The sequence below is a fragment of the Engraulis encrasicolus genome, chromosome 10, assembly GCF_034702125.1.
Source record: "Engraulis encrasicolus isolate BLACKSEA-1 chromosome 10, IST_EnEncr_1.0, whole genome shotgun sequence".
Taxonomy (NCBI): domain Eukaryota; kingdom Metazoa; phylum Chordata; class Actinopteri; order Clupeiformes; family Engraulidae; genus Engraulis; species Engraulis encrasicolus.
In genome coordinates this window covers 37913659-37934185 of record NC_085866.1, presented here as the reverse complement: position 1 = coordinate 37934185, position 20527 = coordinate 37913659, and the positions used below count along the sequence as shown (strand labels likewise).

General features: G+C 44.4%; 1 protein-coding gene across 1 annotated transcript in view; it reads left to right on the top strand.

Annotated features, from left to right (window-relative positions):
* espn (espin) overlaps positions 1-20527 on the top strand; it is an 84005-nt gene that overhangs the window by 29236 nt on the left and 34242 nt on the right. Inside the window, exons 5-7 of the mRNA XM_063208821.1 lie at positions 3797-3928; positions 6623-6863; positions 10088-10413. Coding sequence (XP_063064891.1) covers positions 3797-3928; positions 6623-6863; positions 10088-10413 — 699 coding nt within the window. The remainder of the gene's footprint in view (positions 1-3796; positions 3929-6622; positions 6864-10087; positions 10414-20527) is intronic.

Genomic DNA, 20527 nt, shown 5'->3' with positions numbered 1-20527 from the left:
CTATTGCAGCAAATGTTCACATTGTTACTAGTTTATGTTCCACCAAAACCCAAATCAGTCCTGTAAAAGTAATTTCAACTGCATAGAGCAAAGGAGCATTAGACACACTCACTTCCAGGTGCAGGTTGCTCTCTCTCTCTCTCTCTCTCTCTCTCTCTCTCTCTCTCTCTCTCTCTCTCTCTCTCTCTCTCTCTCTCTCTCGTGCATTAGAAGCTGCTGCGTATTATTTGCTTTTGAATTTGATCACGTAGGCTACAAGCTCTTCTTCACCTGACCGCGTGACTCATAGCCTGCAGATTGCAGGCAGTGGGAATACCAGCCATCCCAATGAAGTCCAAGAAGTTTCCCTGATGTTTGATAGTGGCTCCACGATGGCCGCGAGTCAGATAAAATATTCCTGATTTTAGACTATGCAAGTTCGCGTTATTTCGATTGGCAATGCGGGACAGAGAAAGATAAAGCCTCGTGCGTCATTCCTGGAATACTTCAAATAGATTACGCGCACTTCGTAGGACGCCCTGCAAAAGTCCTGGGGGAAAAGTAGGCAGTTGTTCTATGCAGACTGGACGACAGAAAGGACATTGACAAACAATGGTTGAACACTAATGCTGTTTTGTTTGTCGGGATGTCGAGGGTCGATAAGCATCTCCAAGTTTAAGCAATGCGTTTTAGAACTTGGGATGTCTGGGAGACGCTAATACGCATCGCATGGAAGGGATGTCGACTGCCTTGGGTCTTTTAGCGTTGCCCTCGACGGGAACAAGTTTCAATTCTCCGCACTTTAAACCCTGATCGCCCACACATTGATTCTTATCAAAACTACAGTAGCCGTGCCTCTGTTTAGACTACTTAAACAACTTTTCCCCTGTAGCGTGCGCATTCCTTAAACGTCTCCCGGTGTGTCTGATCTAAATACATGCATGAATCCGATCTTCATGATTTGCTTGCAAACTGCCTATTCATACGGTTAAACAACCAATATAGCAAACATTACAAAAGAACAGACAACGGACGTCGGTGTATGCGTAAGTGGAAAGGAGAAGAGGAGGTTTAAAATGACAGCATCAGAGAAAGATTGGCGCGAGGGACGGTAGCACTATTATCATTACTGCATAAACACACACATCTCCGTTATGGACAAAAGGGTTGTTGAACATGTTTCAAAATTAACACTTGCCTCAACGTCGGCTCTTTCTTTTTCTCTTTCTGGGAAACATTTTAGGGCCTAAACTCGACTGAACAGGACTCACTGAACTAGCCTACTACTGATTGAGCCGGACCAGCGCCAGGCACTGCCTGCAGAGACAAACAGGGCAACAGCGCGTAATCTTCTATGAAGTTCAAGAAACAATAACAATTTCAAATTAATTTTAAACAATTACATTTTTAATGTCCATTCGTCCATGGCTTGTAAATTTCGTCTCGTCTTAGTCTCCTTAACGAAAATCAATTTTTATTTTCGTCATATTTTTATGTTCTGGAAGCAATTTTTGTGCGTCATCGTCTCGTCATCGTCAAGGGAAAAAGGGGCGTTGACGAAATATTTTCGTCATCGTCCTGGTTGACGAAATTAACACTGGTGGGCACGCATGCATACGTGCATGTATGCGTGTTCACTGGCGTGCATGTGCTTGCATGCATGCGGTTATGTCCGTAAATGATTGTTTGATTAGAGAGAGAGAGAGAGAGAGAGAAGGAACGTTTTTGAGATAGACACAGACGGAGTGGAGGTGTGGTAGTGATTGGCAGACGAAGTGTTTGGCACGTGTTCAGTGTTCATGTATAATTGTGCGATTATTAGGTGTTTCGGAGCTTTAAAAAGGATTAATGCAGTGCAGGGAATGTACCCCGTACGCCCAGGCCCCTGTCAAGTTGACCAGGCATTGCATAATGACCTAAGCTGCCCAAACCTCAGCTTGCAGATCATTCATGTTTTTTAGTAGCAGACGTCAGATGGTATAACCACAGCCAATGCCACTCGTGCATCAATGAATTAAATGCATTCATTAATAATTGGACATTAATAAACAAGCAATGAATATATTATTTTAAGATAATCAAGTAAAAACAGAAAATCATATATGGTATCATAAAATCGTAATTTAAAGAACAGTGACATTACCGGTGGCTGCACCATCCTGACGTCCCATCCTAACAAGTGAGTGATTGAGCTGTTGTGTTGAAAGTAATCAAAAAATGATCCTCAAATTGTAGGTTTCCTTCATATGTCGTATTTTCAATTGTATACTATGCACATAATGTCAACCTCTTTTTAGCTTTCCTAGACAAGGTGGCTAGTTTTGCCAAAGGTACAGCAACTCTATGTCTTTTAAGTGTGAATAGTTTCTGTACAACAAGAGCTGCTCAAACTGTTTGGTTTCGCTTTCATCATCAGTGTACCATGCGTTGGCATGCAGTGTTTGTTATGTGGAGCCTTTTTTGCGATTTTGTGGTGTGAAAGGCATGCAGTGGGGACAGAGAGTTGCAGAGAATGGCATTGCACACTCAAGACAATAAGCATGCAACCCTAGCCTCCCCCTTGTCTATGGAGTCTATGGAGACTGTAGGTCTCTGGAGAGAAGATGGGTTGTTATCTGCTCTCCAGCCTCTTCTCTGATTGTCAATATTCAGCAGCTGCTGTGGTAGTGGACTCTCAAACACTCATCCTAGCCCCACAGCTCTTCACTGACTCCGACAGAGTCAAGGCGTTGCAATAGGGGTGTAAAGTGGGATTGAGTCACACATAGTACATGTATTGGGGGCTCCATAGGAAGTCTGTTTTCTTTACATATTTATGTCAGAGCTGGGTCCTAGGGCCCAGAATTTGATGCTATATACTGCCGACAGTATGCAGCTGGAGGTGGAACAGTGTTCAGAGTTATGGCTTTTGTTTACATTGATACCATTCATACTGTTGGCCTCACATGCAGTGTAGTATTTTTTTTTAATTATTATTGGTTTTTTTTGTGCCTTTTTGCCTTTATTTGTGACCGGACAGTTAAGTGATTGACAGGAAGCGAGGGGAGAGAGATGGGGAAGGGTCGGCAAAGGACCCGGGCTGGAATCGAACCCTGGTCGCCGGTGTAGCAGTGCAGTGCCCTACCGTTGAGCCACGACAGGGTCAATCATTTATTTTTTAGATGCCCATTGGAGCAGGGGCGCTGAAGGGTTCAAATGCAGAAGTCTTTGTTTGTGTGGGACCCACATTTTTATTTGATTAGTATGTTTGTATGGTATTGCTATGAAAGCAATTATGTTAAGCTTGCATGCTTGTGTGTTTTTGTACACCTACGTGAGACTATGTTCTTGGTGATGCTTTGGTTACTCATCTTTCGGTCAGATTGTTCTATTCATAGCTTGTAGAATACCAGTTCGAATGTATTGTATGTTAAATAGTGACACATTTTGTCATGCTGAAGAAAAAACTAAAGTAGAACACAGCTGTATTCTATTTACAAAGTATTCTATTTACATAGGGCAGTCATGGGTAAGCAGTTAGGGCGTCAGACTTGTAGCCCAAAGGTTGCCGGTTCAACTCCCGATCCACCAGGTTGGTGGGGGTGGTAATTAACCAGTGCTCTCCCCCATCCTCCATGACTGAGGTACCCTGAGCATGGTACAGTACCACCGCACTGTTCCCTTGGGGTGCCATTGGGGGTGCCAAAGAGTAAATTTAGCATTATTTTTGAGTGGGACCAAAAGCAGTTCATTTCAACTCTATATCAACACTGGGATTTTTAATATGTTGGCAGTTACTCAAAAACATCCTGTGTCCCTCCCCTCCTCCCTCTCGCAGTGCTGCCAGATCCTGGTGGTGAACGGTGTGGACCTGGCCATCCGAGACCAAGATGGCTTCACGGCGGCAGACCTGGCGGAGTACAACGGACACCCGCAGTGTGCCAAGTACCTGCGCACTGTGGAGAACATGGTTAGTGCCCAGCAGGTGTGCATTCAGGAACGGGTCTACCAGACCCACCCCATACCAAAGAGAAATGTACAAAACTGCACAAGTGATTCAATTCTTATATGGCAGAAATATGAAATGGGCCAAGTTTAGTATAGCATGAGCCCCATGAGTAAGCACACAAACATACACGTTCCTTATACAATTTTTATGTGCTGCAATATAAGCATTGTATATGAAATGTGTATGTGTAATATGAGGACAATGAGCAGCAGACCACTTTCATTGTTTGCTGTGCCATATAAGAATTTTAAGTCCATATGTGAATCATTTTGTATGTTTCATATTTTTCTGTTTTTGGTATGGGCAGACCCAGGGAGGTCCACAAATGTGGTGTATGTGCTGTACCAGTTAGCGTAGTGTATGTACATTATGTATGTAAAAAGCATACATATGGTATGATGGTCAGCATCTAAAGGTAGAATATCTGAAATAATTAAGTTCTTAATGGAGAATTTCGACCAATTTCAATATGCAGCTGTCATGGCCAAGCTATGCAGCTAACCCATGCGGGCAGAGTTTACACCGTATTTTAAAGCGTCTGAACATTCTCCAAATATCACCGCTGATGTTTCGCAACATCAGCAGACACCTTCCAATACAACAGTGTAGAGTGTATGAGTGTACACACAGTATGTGAATGAATTCTCCTTTAAGAATGAAAATGATAGCATTTAGATGTACAATATTAAGTGTGCACTGACACACAACCATTCATGTTTCTGGTGTACCATGTATTTGTCCCACTGGCCTCCATGGAAATCTCAGCATCCCAGAATGCTTTGCTGCTGTGGGGTAATTGTGAGCCAGGGCAGGTGTTGTACAAACATCAGCCTACCTCCCATGTGTATGGCGTCTGGCCTGGGGGCAGTGCACGGCTCTGATGTGGGTCATGGGAGAAGCGTGTGGCTCTCTGCAGTGCACTATGGGCTGTGCCCAGGGAGAAGTCACTGTTATTTCCCTTTAGGAGACCAGAGGAACAGACATGTAAACACGATGACCCGTTCATGGAAGATCACCAGGGGAAATAGGCTGGGAACAAGGGTGCTTATGAGGAAGAGGGTGGCTGTGTTGTGTTGTAGTTTGGGTGTTGCACCAAAGATTTCAGATAAATGTCAGACTGTGTTAACATTATTAACCCCAATGGGATTTCAGACAAAACATTTTTGCTGTTGTTCCAACTGTGTGCTGACAAATATTCAATCCTGTAAGATATGGTTATGATCGCTATAAAATTTATCTACAGTGGGCTTTTTGATTATCTTGGCTTATACTGCATTTCTGTGGCTTGCGCTCAATAGATTTGATTAAATATTTGCCATTTTTCCACATTGCTGGGTTCTCATATCAGCCCAAAGCATTCACCTCATCTCACACTCAGAATATCACCCATAGAACCCATGAGGCAAGGAGACATGGCAGTGGCAACATGTAATAAACAGCACATCAGGAATCACAAGCTACTTGTTATATTGTTAAGCGCATTGAGACCATTTCACATGGTTCCTGTTGGAGGTGTGGATCTGATAGCGCTTTCAGGCTGACAGAGAACTATGCCAATGCTGGTTCCCGCACTTAATCTCTAATCGGCTCTCTAAGAACACATATGTGCCTCCCTCTCCGAAGCAGATGATGCAGCGTGGCTAGCCTTTGATAAATTATGATATTTGAGAGTACAACTCACTCTCATATCCTTGCCGTAACATCCACTTCAATATGGCTATGTTTTTATTTGTTGGCATATCATGGTATGAATGTCTTTACCAGTATACGCTTTGGTTCCCAGTTCTTTGGTTCCCAGTTCTTTGGTTCCCAGTGTGGGAAGCAGCACTGATAACTTTCCCGTGGGCTTCAAAACAGCTTGAGTCAGGCCAGAGCCCAGGCGCTCATCCTATTGTAATCAAGGCTGAGGTGAGCCCTGGCTGCCAGCCCACTGCTGATACAGGCCAGCATTCATCCAATTAGGGATGGCCAACAGGAAGTAGTACCAAGTGGTTGGATTAAGGTGGCGTAATGGCGTACCATCCTACTAAATGCACAGCATGTTTACATCCTAGCAGTAAACACACAGCATGCTTACGTCTTAGTATTAAATAAACAGCACATTTTTCAATTTAACACATTATTCTCTGTATCTGTTATCTCCAAATAAAAAAAAACAAATCCAGTTAATCAGTCAATCACGATAGCAGGGGTTGGGAGATGCTCCTGAGAGAAAGTTATTATCTTGGGAACTCAGGGATTGATGAGTATTTCGTCGGCAGGCCAAAGCCCGCCACTCATAAACATTACAGAATTGTTTGGTTCCACCTTAGGGTCCTTTTCCTTTGTTTTCCTTTGGGACAATACATGTTGTATTAAAACTTGTACACAAAGGTACTACAGCACTCAAACACACAAACACACACACACATATAGACATATATAGAGTACACACACACACACACACACACACACACACACACACACACACACACACACACACACACACACACACACACACACACACACACACACACACACACACACACACACACACACACACACACACACACACACACACGGGACAAAGACACATATACAAACACACATAGGGAAGCAGACATGCACGAGCAGACGTTACCGTTTCTCTTGTGCTCTTGTGTGTTGTTTTTCCAGAGCGTGGAGCACCGTGTGCTGTCCAGGGACCCCTCCACGGACCTGGAGTACAAGCAGCAGCCGGACTCAGGCCTGTCCTCCCCCAACGCCACCATGCCGGCCTCCGCAGCCCCCGCCACCCACTTCGACCTGGGCTCGCCCTCCAGCTCCCTCTCCAACTACGACTCGGCCAACTCCAGTCAGTCCAGCACCGGGGAGAAGAGGAGCTCTGTGCCGCCTCCCCCCTCCAAGCTCGCCACAGGTCAGACATGGCATTGTCAAGTCAGGGGCTACGTTTACATGAGACATTTAATTCAGAATGAACTCACTTTAATTCTGAATAAAGCTTAATTCCGCTTTGAAAGCATCATGTAAACACTCAACAATTCGGAATTAAATGAAAGATCAAAGTAAACTCGACGGAACTACGGCATGGGCGTAATTTATGGTGGGGACGGTAGGGACACGTCCCCACCAATATTTAGCCCCCTACTGTGTAATCACGACCGGTGTTGCTGGTAACGTTGTAGTCGCACTATTTTTTTCAGTAACGAGTAGTCTAACTACCATTTCAAAATGTCAGATTAAAGTTACTTTCATAAGACACTGTGCGTTACTATTTCTGGTACATAGGCCCGCCTACTTTTTGTTTCAAGCGAGGAGTTTGTGGCGACGCCTGAGGATATGATATGAAAAAACCCTTTTATGATAGGCCTATGAAACTTTTATGAAAGACGATAGAGGGATAACTTCGCCCTGCCATTAAATCAGATTGTGGGGAAATGTAGTAGCCTAGCCCTACGTATAGGCCTACAAACGGTTCTGAATCTTAATTAGCCTATTCGAACAGTTGTGCCGACATCATCGGCAATTTCTAATTCACTATTTGGGTGCAGGGAACGGAGCTCTGTAGATGCGTAATAGTTGCGTGACAAGCAGAGAGAGGCAGAGAAAGGTGAAGGATAAAGTGGCCTATTTAAGAAGAAATGTGGTCTCTGCGCAGCGCAGATAATAACGAATTGAAATGCACATTTGATCTACTGATACGGGTGTAGCCTATTTAAACTACCATCGAAAGGACGGGCAGGCTTCAGAATCTTCAGTCTTCCTTTTAAAAAAAACTGTCAATGACGGACAAACCTCTGTTAACGCGACCCATGTGGTAAATGAAAGAGTTCCTAAAGGTACACTTCGGCAAAACATTTCCCTTCTTTCATATTAAATTAACCTGGCTTTGTTTTACAGGCTATTTAACTGTAGGACTACTTGAGTAGCCTAGACTAATTGCTGCGACTAGGTTCTGATCTCGCTGAACATCCAACGCGACTGAAATGGAAGCCTTCTTCCATGACGAGTATGTAACCAACATTATTCAAAAATCGCAGATAGGGCCTACACCTACTCATTGTGTTGTAATGCATTTCGGTCATGTAGAAGGGCTACAAAGCTAACTGGTATTTTGTAACATTAAAATTCGCCTACAACGTGACACAGTTGGTGCGCAACTATGCGGTGACATCGCTGGGATTTCTGTCAAGACGTGCTGCGCAAAGACACTTGCACGCGCATGTGTGTTGCCTGTAGGCTGCTATGATGCAAACACAGCTACAGGCAGGGAGAAAGCGAGAGATAGGGAGTTAGCCTATGAGAGTGAAGAAGTGTCGCTAATTTTGGAGGATAAAAAGGGTCAGTCGGCACCGGAACCAAAACATTTTTTTTCTAGGCCCTGTCTTATTTATTTTTTATTTAAAAAACAAGCAAGCTTATTTCAAGAAAAGGTTTGCAAATGTCAGTGTCATTTTTGTTGCTGTTAAAATAGGCCTAAATGTCAATAAAGTGAGTAGATTGGCAGAACTGGTGATCATTTTCATGTTAGGCAATACCACTTTGCTGACATTTGAACACAAAGCGACTTATATGTTATTGGTAAAAGTCTCTGGAGCAATGTTGTATCAGAACTAGCTGCTTTGGTCAATTTCACTCCAGTCATGGATGGAGGTGTAAACAGAGGTAGCCTAAGGGTAGGATTTAAGCCTGCAACCGTGTGATTGAAAGACCAACTTCCTAAGGAACGCTCGTTGACATATCATCTGCTCATTGATATAACATCTGTGTGCCATGAACTTATGATTGGTAATCAGCCCCCCCCCATCCCCCCCCCCCCACACACACACACACAATGAAAATGGTCAAAAATCATCCCCCTCTAACACCATTGAGCTACATTCATTCATAGGCTAATACATTCACATATTGCGTAAAAATTGTACTTTTAACAACTGTATTTTCTAAATTTTCTGAATGAACTTCAGCTTTGTTGCTTTATTACCTCTAAGCTTTTAGCTTACTTGATAGTGAGTCTGCCGCTGATACTGCATTGATGTGAGGTCATGGGCTGGAGACACGTCAAACTGCCTTGTTTTGTCCTTCCCTGGTCAGATTCGTGGCATTCTTAACCCTGTGTTTTGGCTGTCCACTTTGCATATAAACATATGGATTTGCCCATTGCAAAAGTATAACCATTACATGCAAATGATTCTTCTCACTCTCATGCACTGTTTCCTCTAAGTAAGGGAAATGGTTTTTGTTCGCTCAGAGAAGCATGTGCACATTTTTGTCTGTGACCACAACATTATTGTCTAATCTTGTGTGTGTGTGTGTGCGTGCGCGTGCGCTTGCGCGTGCACACTTGTGTGTGTGTGTGTGTGTGTGTGTGTTTGTGTGTGTGTGTGTGTGTGTGTGTGTGTGTGTGTGTGTGTGTGTGTGTGTGTGTGTGTGTGTGTGTGTGTGTGTGTGTGTGTGTGTGCGCGCGAGTGTGTGTGTGTGTGTGTGTCATGACAAGGGTAGAAAAGTTTCTGCCTGCTGTTGTGGAAGAGATTTGGTGCAACCCTTTTCTAAGGGACAGAGGGCGCTGTGGCGGGTTAGAGCGCGCTCAGCTCGGTCAATCGTGTCAATACTGACCTCTAGTGGATATACATAGAAGTACAGGAAAGGGACACGCTGGGAACAACTCTTATCAGGCCTCAAGATAGGAACAGCATCCACTTATCCACAACTTTATTATTTGGTTTGCCAATATCCTAAATATCTTATGACCGATGATTAATTGAGAGTATTTACCACAATCTAGTGCAAAAAGACATTTTGTGAGAGGCATGAAACTGGCCCACACTTCAGCAACTTCTACAGCAAGAGCAATCAGAGATGGCAACCTGCCCCTTAATAATAATAATAATAATAATAATAATAATAATAATAATAATAATAATAATAATAATAACAATAACAATAATAGATCGGTTTTATGTAGGGCTTTTCAAAGCCGCTTACCCCAGGTGCATGTGAATCTTTCTATACGGCTCTGGAGATGTTGTGTGTTTGGCACCCCATAAAGATGACCACAGACATCGCAGATGGACACACAGACAGACAAACAAATCTTAGTCCCTCACAGCCCTTGTTGTCTCCTTGTCTCCTCTCCTCCAGCCCCAACAGAGTCGGCCATCACAGACATGCAGGCCTACATGAACATGCTGGACCCAGACCCGTCGAGCTCCACACAGCAGCAGCAGCAGCAGGAGAAGGCCAAGGAGCAGGTGAAGAACAACACCAAAGCAACCTCCACGAGCGAGCCGCTCCCCCCGCCGCCCTCCTTCCCTCCTCCTCCACCCCCTCAGGGCACCGTGTCTCGGCCCCCACCGCCCCCCGCCTACCCTCCTCCCCAGCCGCCTGAGGACGACGCTTCGGCCGAGATGTACCTGAAGGTGAAGAGCAACCTGCGCCATGTGGACAGCGACGGCCCCAAGAAACAGGTGGGATTGTCCGCCTTATTACCTTACCTACTAACTATGCCCATTTCACTTAGAGGAGAGGTCTCCTTATGACGGCCCACGAGCCAGATCTGGCAAACATTTGGCCCGCTATCAGGTTCGAACAAATGAAAACATACGTATATCTGTGGTCAATAGGGTAGGGCGATTTGTTTGGCCCTCGGCCACATTTGTGCTACATAATTCGGCCCTTGGGGAAAATAATTGTTGACCACTGATTTAGAGTGCTCTCACACAATTTGGAGTCTGTTAGCTCTGGTTAGGCTGCCCTTAGCCTTTCTGAATGATTTCGGACTAGCGACTGCTACCAAAAGAGTAATGGTGCCACCCTTCGAACCATGAAATATAAGGTGGAAAGAGAAATTGTTATAGGAGTATAAGAAATACCATATACTTTCAGGTATAGAGCAAGTAAAAGATGTCACTAAAGTTGACTGAGGTCATGATAAAGTCTGCTTTATGTGCTCCTGTTTAAAATAATGCTGTGTTATCTGCTATAGAAAGTGAAAACCCCACGATATCCCCACTCACAGCCTCTTAACAACCTGTCTTGAGTGCTTAAGTGTTAAGCACACAAAGGGTCTCTGCAAAACTGTTTTAAAGGTTTGAGATTACACACAGCACTGACCCTGCCAGCCAAAAGGCATTATAGATGCTTTCATCACATCATTCACTTCCCTTAACCCTAATGCGCCCATGCCACTTTAACAGGGTCAATCTGGAGGCAACAGACCATGTACGTAACTATGGTTTTCATTAGACATATCTCTATGGCTCCATATTCTCCTAACATTTGTGCTCACTTAAAATGTTGTGTGCAGAAAGGAACGTTCCTTTACTACTAAACATAGCAATGATTAGCTACTTGTTGAATGAGTTTGGCTTAGAATACTTGAGGCCAAGTTGAGGCCTCTTGAACCCCGGTCCCTTGCTGCCTATTCAGGCCCATCACTCTGCTTTTGTGCTCATATGCATTTGGCAACTGATTGGGACACTGCCATAGGTTTTCATACGGCTAGCTCTTTACTCTCCCATTTAGTTCCTTCACATTGTTTATGTGTGAGGAAATGCTTCTTGCTAAGCATCCAATACTAAACATAGCTATGACTAGCTATACACACTGCGTAACTTTCTCTTTTAGATAACTAGCATCTAATGCTTCTTGAGTCCTGGTTCTATGCTGCCCCTATTCTGCCCCACCCAAGTCTCTGCTCTAGATAGTCCTCGTTATCAGCTGACTGCTGATTGGGTGCCGCAGCAGTCATGGGAGGGTCAGTGGGCCGTGATTAACTCACTGACCCCCTTACCTTAGAGTAAGCTCATGGCCGGTGAGCTGAGCGATTACACACCGGTGCTAGCACGCAACCGGACTGTCTGTGACACCGCTGCGTACGGGGCTCGAGGAAGGGGCCTCCCGAGGTGGACAAAAGGTGCCAGCAGATGAGATGATCTTGTACTAGTAGAGTAGTCGAGTAGTTTCCTTACTATATGTCTACGTGTCTGTCTGCGTCTGGAACTACATAGGCTGCCATTTTGACCAGGACTCCCTGGCAGAACAGACTATTCCTCTCAATGGGACACTCCTGGCTAAATAAAGGATCAATTAAATGAGAATAGTAGAGGAGGTACTTTACTAATCCTGAAGAAAGATGACAATCATCTGCAAAAAAAATCTCATATGTGCACATATCTACACACTGATGTGAAATCATGTGTCATGGACACCTCTCTTGTATCATTCCTGATAAGAGTGCTTGTGAGTGGGGAAGTGATGACAGGTCAAATTGCATTATAGTGATAGATTATCATCAAACTATTGACTTAGTTTGTATGGCACGTATTGTAGATATTGTTTCTCCGATGTCGAGTGGACTCAAATTACTACATTTATTTGAATCAAGTAATTGTCACGAGGCAGATGAATACAAAGTGCGTTTTGCTGCCTTGACAGTCTAATTAAAGGTAATTGATCTGGTAATACTAAGAAAGGCAGTACTAGTGCTGGCTGCTGGTGACCTGAAGCCATTGTTGCCAGTGTAAAAAGACAGCTCAGGGTGTGACAGGATGATAGATAAACAATGCCACATTCACATAGTGTGCCTTGTGCACTTTGAAGGCTGCGAAGGAGTGAGTCCTATCCTTATTTACCACAGCCTATTTTGGACGACAGGCACCCTAGGGAGCCATTTTGATCCACTGTGATTAAGCAACTGGTAGCCTGCCAGTTTTAGCCCAGTGTCCTCTCCTATGCGGAGCGGATATCTAAAGCTTGACATCGAGTAGTTGTGTGTGTGTGCGTGCGTGCGTGTGTGTGTGTGTGTGTGTGTGTGTGTGTGTGTGTGTGTGTGTGTGTGTGTGTGTGTGTGTGCGTGCGTGCGTGCGTGCGTGCGTGCGTGCGTGCGTGCGTGCGTGCGTGCGTGCGTGCGTGCGTGCGTGCGTGCGTGCGTGCGTGCGTGCGTGCGTGCGTGCGTGCGTGCCCTCAATGGGGTATCTAGTAAAATGGTGTACATGTAATAACATCATTACCACTGCTAATAGAGTTGTATTTTGTAAAGGACTGCAATAACAATGTTGGCACACTCATAATTAATAAAATGTGGTTGTAGTAGTTTCCGTAAAGCACCCATTCAAAAGGAAGGTGCAAAATGAGATTATTTCCAGAAATGTTGACCTATCGCTTTAAAGGGGCCCCTGTCAATGTTGGGCCTGAGTCATTGTTACTATACACCACCAGCCAGTGTTGGGAAAGTTCATTTTCTACATGACCTAGTTCATAGTTCAGTTCACAGCTCTCAAAATGAACTAGTTCGTTCATAGTTCATAATTTTTCAAAATGAACTAGTTTGTTCAGAGTTCACAAAATAAATGAACTAGTTAATTGCAGCCCCCCCCCCCAGAAAAAAAAACACAGAAAAAGCTAAATTCAATGACAAAGCCCATATAAATGCTCCACAGATAGCCATTATTTAATTAGTGTTAACAATGACATTTCTGGATATTACTGTATTTTAGATTTGCATTAGAGCAACGGTTTATTAGTAGTAGTAGTAATAGAGAGTATACTTAGTCCTTAACTGTGTGTTCTGCAGTGCAGAACTAGTTCATAGTTCAGTTCACAGCTCACCCATGTTGAAAAAAGTGAAGGCCTAATTGACAAAGCCCATATTTAATTAGTTTTAACAATGACATTGTTGGATATTAGTCTACTGTATTTTAGTTTTGCATTAAGAGTGGTTTATCATTAGTAGGCCTAGATAGTAGTCCTTTACAGTGTTTGTTGTTTAGACACTGTGTGTGCTGAGCGATTTCACTTTTTTAGGTTACTGTATGGACTGGACTTAAAACGGGTGCGTGGATTCTGTAATTTTTCCTGCACTGTTGTTCTCTGTCTCATGCGCAAAATTTGACACCCTGAAATATGCCAACAGACAGCTTTCTCTTGTTGTTGGTTCTGCGCGCTGCGCATTTTAACTTAAATAGTGAAGTGAAAGCACTCCACACTTATTCCAAACGCCCATGAAGACGGTCGCTAGAAGTGTTAATCTAAAAAGTCACCGGGAAGTCAGAAAACTCGCACACTGCTGGCTGGTTGCTGGCCGCTTTGATTTTAAGTAGAGCTATGCCTGCTGTTTGCTTGGTCCTGCCTCTTTGCACGAGATGAAAGACAGTCTGAAACGCTGTCAGAGAGAATGGATACATAATAGGCAACTCCTAGACTCTCTGACACTGTGTTTAGTCGCGGTTTCTGCAGGAATATTAATGAAATCTGGTAACTACGGAATGAACGGAATGAACGTGTCGTTCATGGGCTCCAGAATGAACGCGTTCATAGTTCGTTCATCATCTAGTAAATATTGTATGGTCAGTTCACGTTCGCTCAAAATATGAACTCCTTCACGAACTTTCTTTCATTGAACACGTTTGGGTACAACACTGCCACCAGCCACGCTCCCCACCCACACCCCACCACCCACCCCTGGCTGGTCCCCTAGACATGCTCAGTCATGGCACTGAAGAGGAAACTTCTCTGGATCTAAGGGAGAGTGGAGAGAGGGGGAGTGGGTGGTTACAATAGGAACAATAATAATAGGCCCGGCCCACGGCTCCATACACACACACAATGTTGTTATTGTGCTCGTCCTCCACATCCTTAACGAGGGGCCTCATTACGCCACTGCCACATCTGATGAGCGTAACACTCATTTCACTAATTAAGCTGCGGCTGTGCTGTGCTGTGCTGTGCGGTACTGCACTGCTCTGTGCTGCACTGGTCTGCGCTGCGCTGCCCTGCGCTGTTCTTTGCTGTTCTTTGCTGTGCTGTACTACACCGTGCTGCGCTGTGCAGTGCACTGCAGTGTAGTGCTGTGCTCTGTTCTTTGCTTTGTGTGTGTTTTTTCATTATTATTGTGTCAGTATGATATAGTAGGTTGGTAGACAGTACAAAACATGGACTCAGTTGTTTTGTAATAATGCAGAGTTCACAATGTTAATTTCACACTTACAGAGTTGAATTCAATAATCTTGTAGTTGCTCCTTGTCTCTAAGTCTTGAATTAACACCGGAAAATGTACGGTGTTGCATTTATTCTAACTGAGTTAGCTCTCTTATAATGTTGTTGGCTGACCTGATCATGCCTGACCGGGTTGTTGTTGGATGACCTGAAACAGCCGATACTAAGTTAATCCCCAGACGCGACATGTTATTAGTAGATCATATTATTCATGTATGGCAGAACAATGTTGTCCTTGTCAGATGGGTGGAGATTATTTTCATATTTTTTTTATTCGGATCATAGGTGGCTAATCCTGTTTTGAATCTGATTCAGAGTGGCCGACATTGTTGTGAATGAGACATTTATCAGACCCATGGTCACTCTGCTAACTGTATATAATGTTTTGGTATCAGGATTTATCTATATCCACATCTATGCACATAGTGCTACTGCTAAGGCCTATGGGGACACAACAGCATAGTTACTGTATTTGGCCAACATGTCTCGTTTCTTTGTGAGAGGCGTGCTTTCAATTTCAGAACTCACTTCTTTCATTTCAGAACAAAGATTAATCTCAGCCCTCGCTCTCACTGTGAGTTGGCACACGTATTTTACTCTCAGGGTTTACTTCTTCTGTCACCCACAAAACAAAACAGAAAGTGTGTCAACGCTCTCATAGGCTGAGTGAGAGAGAGAGAGAGAGAGAGAGAGAGAGAGAGAGAGAGAGAGAGAGAGAGAGAGAGAGAGAGAGAGAGAGAGAGAGAGAGAGATGAGAGGAAGAGAAAGCAGTGAGAGTGAGAGTGAGAGTGTCAGAGGAGGACCAGGTGGAAGAAGGAGCAGTTTTTTAATGATCCTTCTCACCAGCTCAGTCAATAGTGTGTGTGTCCATGTGCAGTTTTCTTGAGTGTGTGTTCATTCATTAGTTTTTGTGCAGCTGTGTACCTGCATTCCCATCTGCATCCCAATCCTTGTGTGTGTGTGTGTGTGTGTGTGTGTGTGTGTGTGTGTGTGTGTGTGTGTGTGTGTGTGTGTGTGTGTGTGTGTGTGTGTGTGTGTGTGTGTGTGTGTGTGTGGTTGTATATGTGTGAGTGATGGGCTGATTGGCTGTAATTGTGCTGTACAGGGAGGGAGTTGTGTGAGTGAGCCGGGGGACAGAACCCGAGGGAAAGGGGAGGGAGGACAGCAGAGGGGAGGGGAGGGGAGGGGATAGGAGAAGTGAGATAACGAGGGGAGGGGAATAGAGAAAGCACCTGTACAAAGATCCACCATACATACCTGGCGGAAAACAATCTGCCTCTCTGGATGCCATAGTGACACTGGCGTCAAGGTAACCACACACCCTAGCTACCCAGGAGCAGTGCACGCTGATCCGTGGCTCCACTCAGACTTTGTATCAGTTTAGCCCCATAATCGGCATGTAAACAGGGGCCCATGCCCCTTTAATATTACAGGGGCCACCCCCTATTAGCGATGTGTACTGACCTGAAACAAAACAATACAACCAAAATGACAGCGGCTGTAGGGTTCTTGTTTTCAAACTGCTATAAGCTACTCTATATTTATGTCTTAGGTTAGGTTGAAGGCTGCGTGGGAAGCGATATCTCCACTGTACCCATGCTACACCAGCGACCTGGCCATAGAATGCATTTTACATGTTAACTCACTCAGGCTGGGCATGTGAACCCTCCTCTCCCATCCCTCCACCCATACCCTCCCAGATCTATGGAATCTCTATCAATAGATCATCACACATTCACAGCAACTTCTGTCGTCCCTCATCTCACCACTACATGCCGTTGTTTATCGCTATTCACCATGCACCAAAATGTTAGCTCCTGCCATTCACAATATGCCCCACATCACCCATAACCCACCTAAACTTACCCTACCTACTGCACCCCCCACCACCCCTCCTTCCCTCCTCCCTCGGTGGGATAAAGTAATCTGCGAGCCGCTGCCTGCCACCCGATCCCTGGCAGCCACCGTGGTGACCAATTGCCCGCCTCTCTCTCTCTCTCTGTCTCTCTCGTTCTCTCTATCTCGCTTTGCATAAGAGGGCCCTTCGCTGTCGTGGCTTCCCTGCACTCTGATTGGCCGAGGACCTGCGGCGGTGATGTCACCTGTGTGTGTGTGGAGGGGGGCAGTAGGTGTTTCTTTTATTGATGAGGGCCGATGGGTAAAGGGAGAGGCCAGGTAGAGTGACACATGCCGAGAGAGAGGTGCAAGGGGATCTGGTGACACAAGCCTGGTTGCTGTGGCTGTAGCTGCGGACTGTGTCCTGGACTGTGGTGTGCTGCTTTGGGCTGTGAACTCCTATCTGCCTGCAATCCGGCTAGCTTCTGTGTGTGTGTGTGTCTATGTTGAGCTGAGGTGAACCAGGCTGAGAGCGTTTTGGCTGTGCATCATCAAGGCTTCATCTACTGCTGCTGGAGTTGCTTCTTCTTGGTTCTTGAGGAGATATTGCCGTGGCCCCATCATCTGAAAGGGTAAGAGAGGATACCAGACTGTCTGACACCTGTTGATGAGAGCCTTTTTGAAGGGAGACATGCAGTATGTGATGAGTGGAAACAAGCTATTGATGATTTACAATGAGTTGACAGCAGGGCTTTGAACCGGTTCAAGGAACGAAAACGAAAACCGGGAACTTTTTGTATTTTACAGGGAACAGAAACGAAACCGGAAACTTTATTATTTTTTATGTTCTGGAACAGGAACACTTATTTAAAAATAATGGTAACCGGTTAATACCGGTTAATACTGTTCCTCAAACAAACAATTATTTTCCTGCGCACGTTACCATGACGGCTGAGGTTCACGTCCTGTGTGACATCAGACATTCTCTGACTGAATGGAGAGAGAGTTGTGGACTACAAAGTCTCCTCTCCACATCTTAAATAAGAGAAATCGCTGTCATACAAAAGGGCAAAGTTTCCATTGCATCATTGTAAGACATTGCAGAGAAGCGCATGTAAAGCGCACCAAGAATGTTCAATGTTATTGGGCATCCATGGCCGCTTTAAATATGCAAAAACTCAATGTCCATCATAGCGCTCCCTGTGACCCAAGTCAGCGTGGAGCGTGCATTTTCATCATTGAGGTTTATTCTCCGCTTCACCGCTTAGGTCGTCCCTAAATGACAAAATTCTGGAGGATATTCTTTTCATCTGCTTGAATAAACAGTTTGGAATGTAGGCTGACTCATTTGCACTTCCGTCTTTCTTGGTTAATTAACGTCAGTTAGGCTTATGGGAGTAATCAGCTGATAGGAACGAAATTAACCGTTCCGGGAACAGTATTTTTCTGTTCTAACCGGTTCAGGAACGTCAATTTATTGGTGGAACGCATAACCGGAAACGTTATAATTCCGTTTCTGTTCGGAACGGAACGTTTGGAAAAAAATAACGGTTCAAAGCCCTGGTTGACAGTGATGCTCGGTGTTGCCAGTGGAGTTCTGCTGGTTGATTGCAGTTTGAATTTGCATGTAGAACTTTCCAATGCCCCTCGTGTGATATGTTCTGTGAATTGCTCTGGTACAGCTTGTCCTTTCTGTGCTATGGATTTATGCGACGTGCTTCCTCATTTGAAGTGAATATAGTTTTATTCAATGTTGTTTTAGCCATGTTATTTTAGCCAGGTGTTTTAATCAGGTGTTTTTCCTAGTGAAATACATTGCGCTCTGTGATGGTAGTTACTATGTAATGATTATAAAGTCTGGTTGGTTCAAAGTGTGTCTAAAGATAAGCATGGGGGGGATTAAGCCAATAGTGAGTCATCATAGATGCTGTTATAGAAGCCTCCAAAGGTTGTTTGAAGATGAGCAACTTGATGAGCAACTTGGTACTTACTAGGTATTGATGGGGATTTAGTCACTACTGAGTCATCATTGGGTGCATTTGCAAAGTCCCGTGAATCAGTTTGATGGGTGAAGAGTTGAATCAGTTGTTGGTTAAAGTCTGATGGGCCGAAAAGTGTTTGGTTTTGTTCAAAGATGAGCATCTAGGTGCAGCTAAGTTGTGAAGATGATGAGCTACTAGGCTCTGAATATGAGCAACTAGACGCTAATTCAGTCAGAGCTAAGTCGGTAGTTAGTCATCATGGCTGCCCCTTGAGTCAGTTTGATGGAAGAAGAATTGAGTCAGTTGTTGGCCACAGATGTCTTGCAATGCAGTGTGGTGTGGTGTGGTGTGGTGCAGTGCAGTGTGGTATGGTGTGGAGAGGTCAGCTAAGGAGGCCAGTCGCTCTCCACCTCTCGCCACTGTCTCCCTGGAGAATGCCAATCAAAACCACCTGCTCCACCCCTTCTCATGTTACACATCCATTGGGAAAGCGGCCCTTTGATGGGAACAATGGAATCAACAGCGGCTCCATGGCCGGACAATAGTCCCCCGGGGGCCATACACACAACACAGGAGGCTATTAATCGCTCTTGCTATTGTGATCTCTCATTGGGGAGCGTGGACAATATGTTCGCCTCTTGTGCCGAAATTGAACCCGGTTCTGATATGCTTTTTTCTTTCAAAGATGACTTTCCAAAATTCAATCCCCACTGATAAAACTCAGGGACGCTGGGATAGGTCCAGCTGTCTTAACTGATATGAAACAAACAGCTTTCATTAGTCATTAGTTTGAAGGCTTCCTGAGCTTGATGGATGGAAGTGTCACAGTTTTCTGGTATCTGTTTTGGTAAAGTTTGAGAAATTACATTTTTACCATTAGAGTAGAGTAGAAGAAAGATACTTTAGTAATCCAAAAGTAAATGAAACCATTCAGGACTTGCAAATATACACCCCATATGCAGTCCTGTGCCACGGCTCTATACATAAAGTTGACTGCCTTCGCAATATAAATATTGAACACTATTGTACAAAATTGCAGAGGGTTATGTAAGACCATAAACCTATGGCAAACCAGACAGCCATTTGTCAAACAAGTGTGTGGGAAGAAGGTGACGTGGGTGGGAACCGTCACAGACTTTCAGAAGATTGACATTGCATGCAAATCATTTTTGCATTAGTGAAAACAGCAGTAAAATGAGTATTTAGTCTAATATGAACTTGACAAGGTTGTCTGTGAGTGAATGAAGTGGACGTTTTTTGGTGCTTGTAAACTTTCCCTGACACACATTTCGGTGATTAACCAAGTCATGATGAGGATATCTTTGTTTAAACAGGACAAATGCAGATGAGCAATTTTAAAATAACATAAATCACTATAGGCGTGGTTGTTCTTGTCATAGGCAGTCCATGCACATGAAACATATGTAGAGCAATTTGAAGTTGACCAAAATTCTTCAGAATGGCAAAACACAACGATACACTGTAGATCTCACACAGAACTGCATCTCATGCAGATGCTTTAACAGGGGAAGTTAGAGCAAACAGATCTATCAGTGAGATGACTGTGCTATTCTCTAGTGTTTTCTTCCTGTCACATCGATCACGCTACTGTTCTCTTGCTTATCTATATAACTACTTAGAGATTTCACTCAAATAGAGTTCACGCATTCATTTCCAGGCAGATTGTTCACAAGGACCTGGTTACCCGCAGGAGCATATCTGTGAGTGGTATGAATAAGCTGATGCCATATCAAGTCAAGTCAAGTGG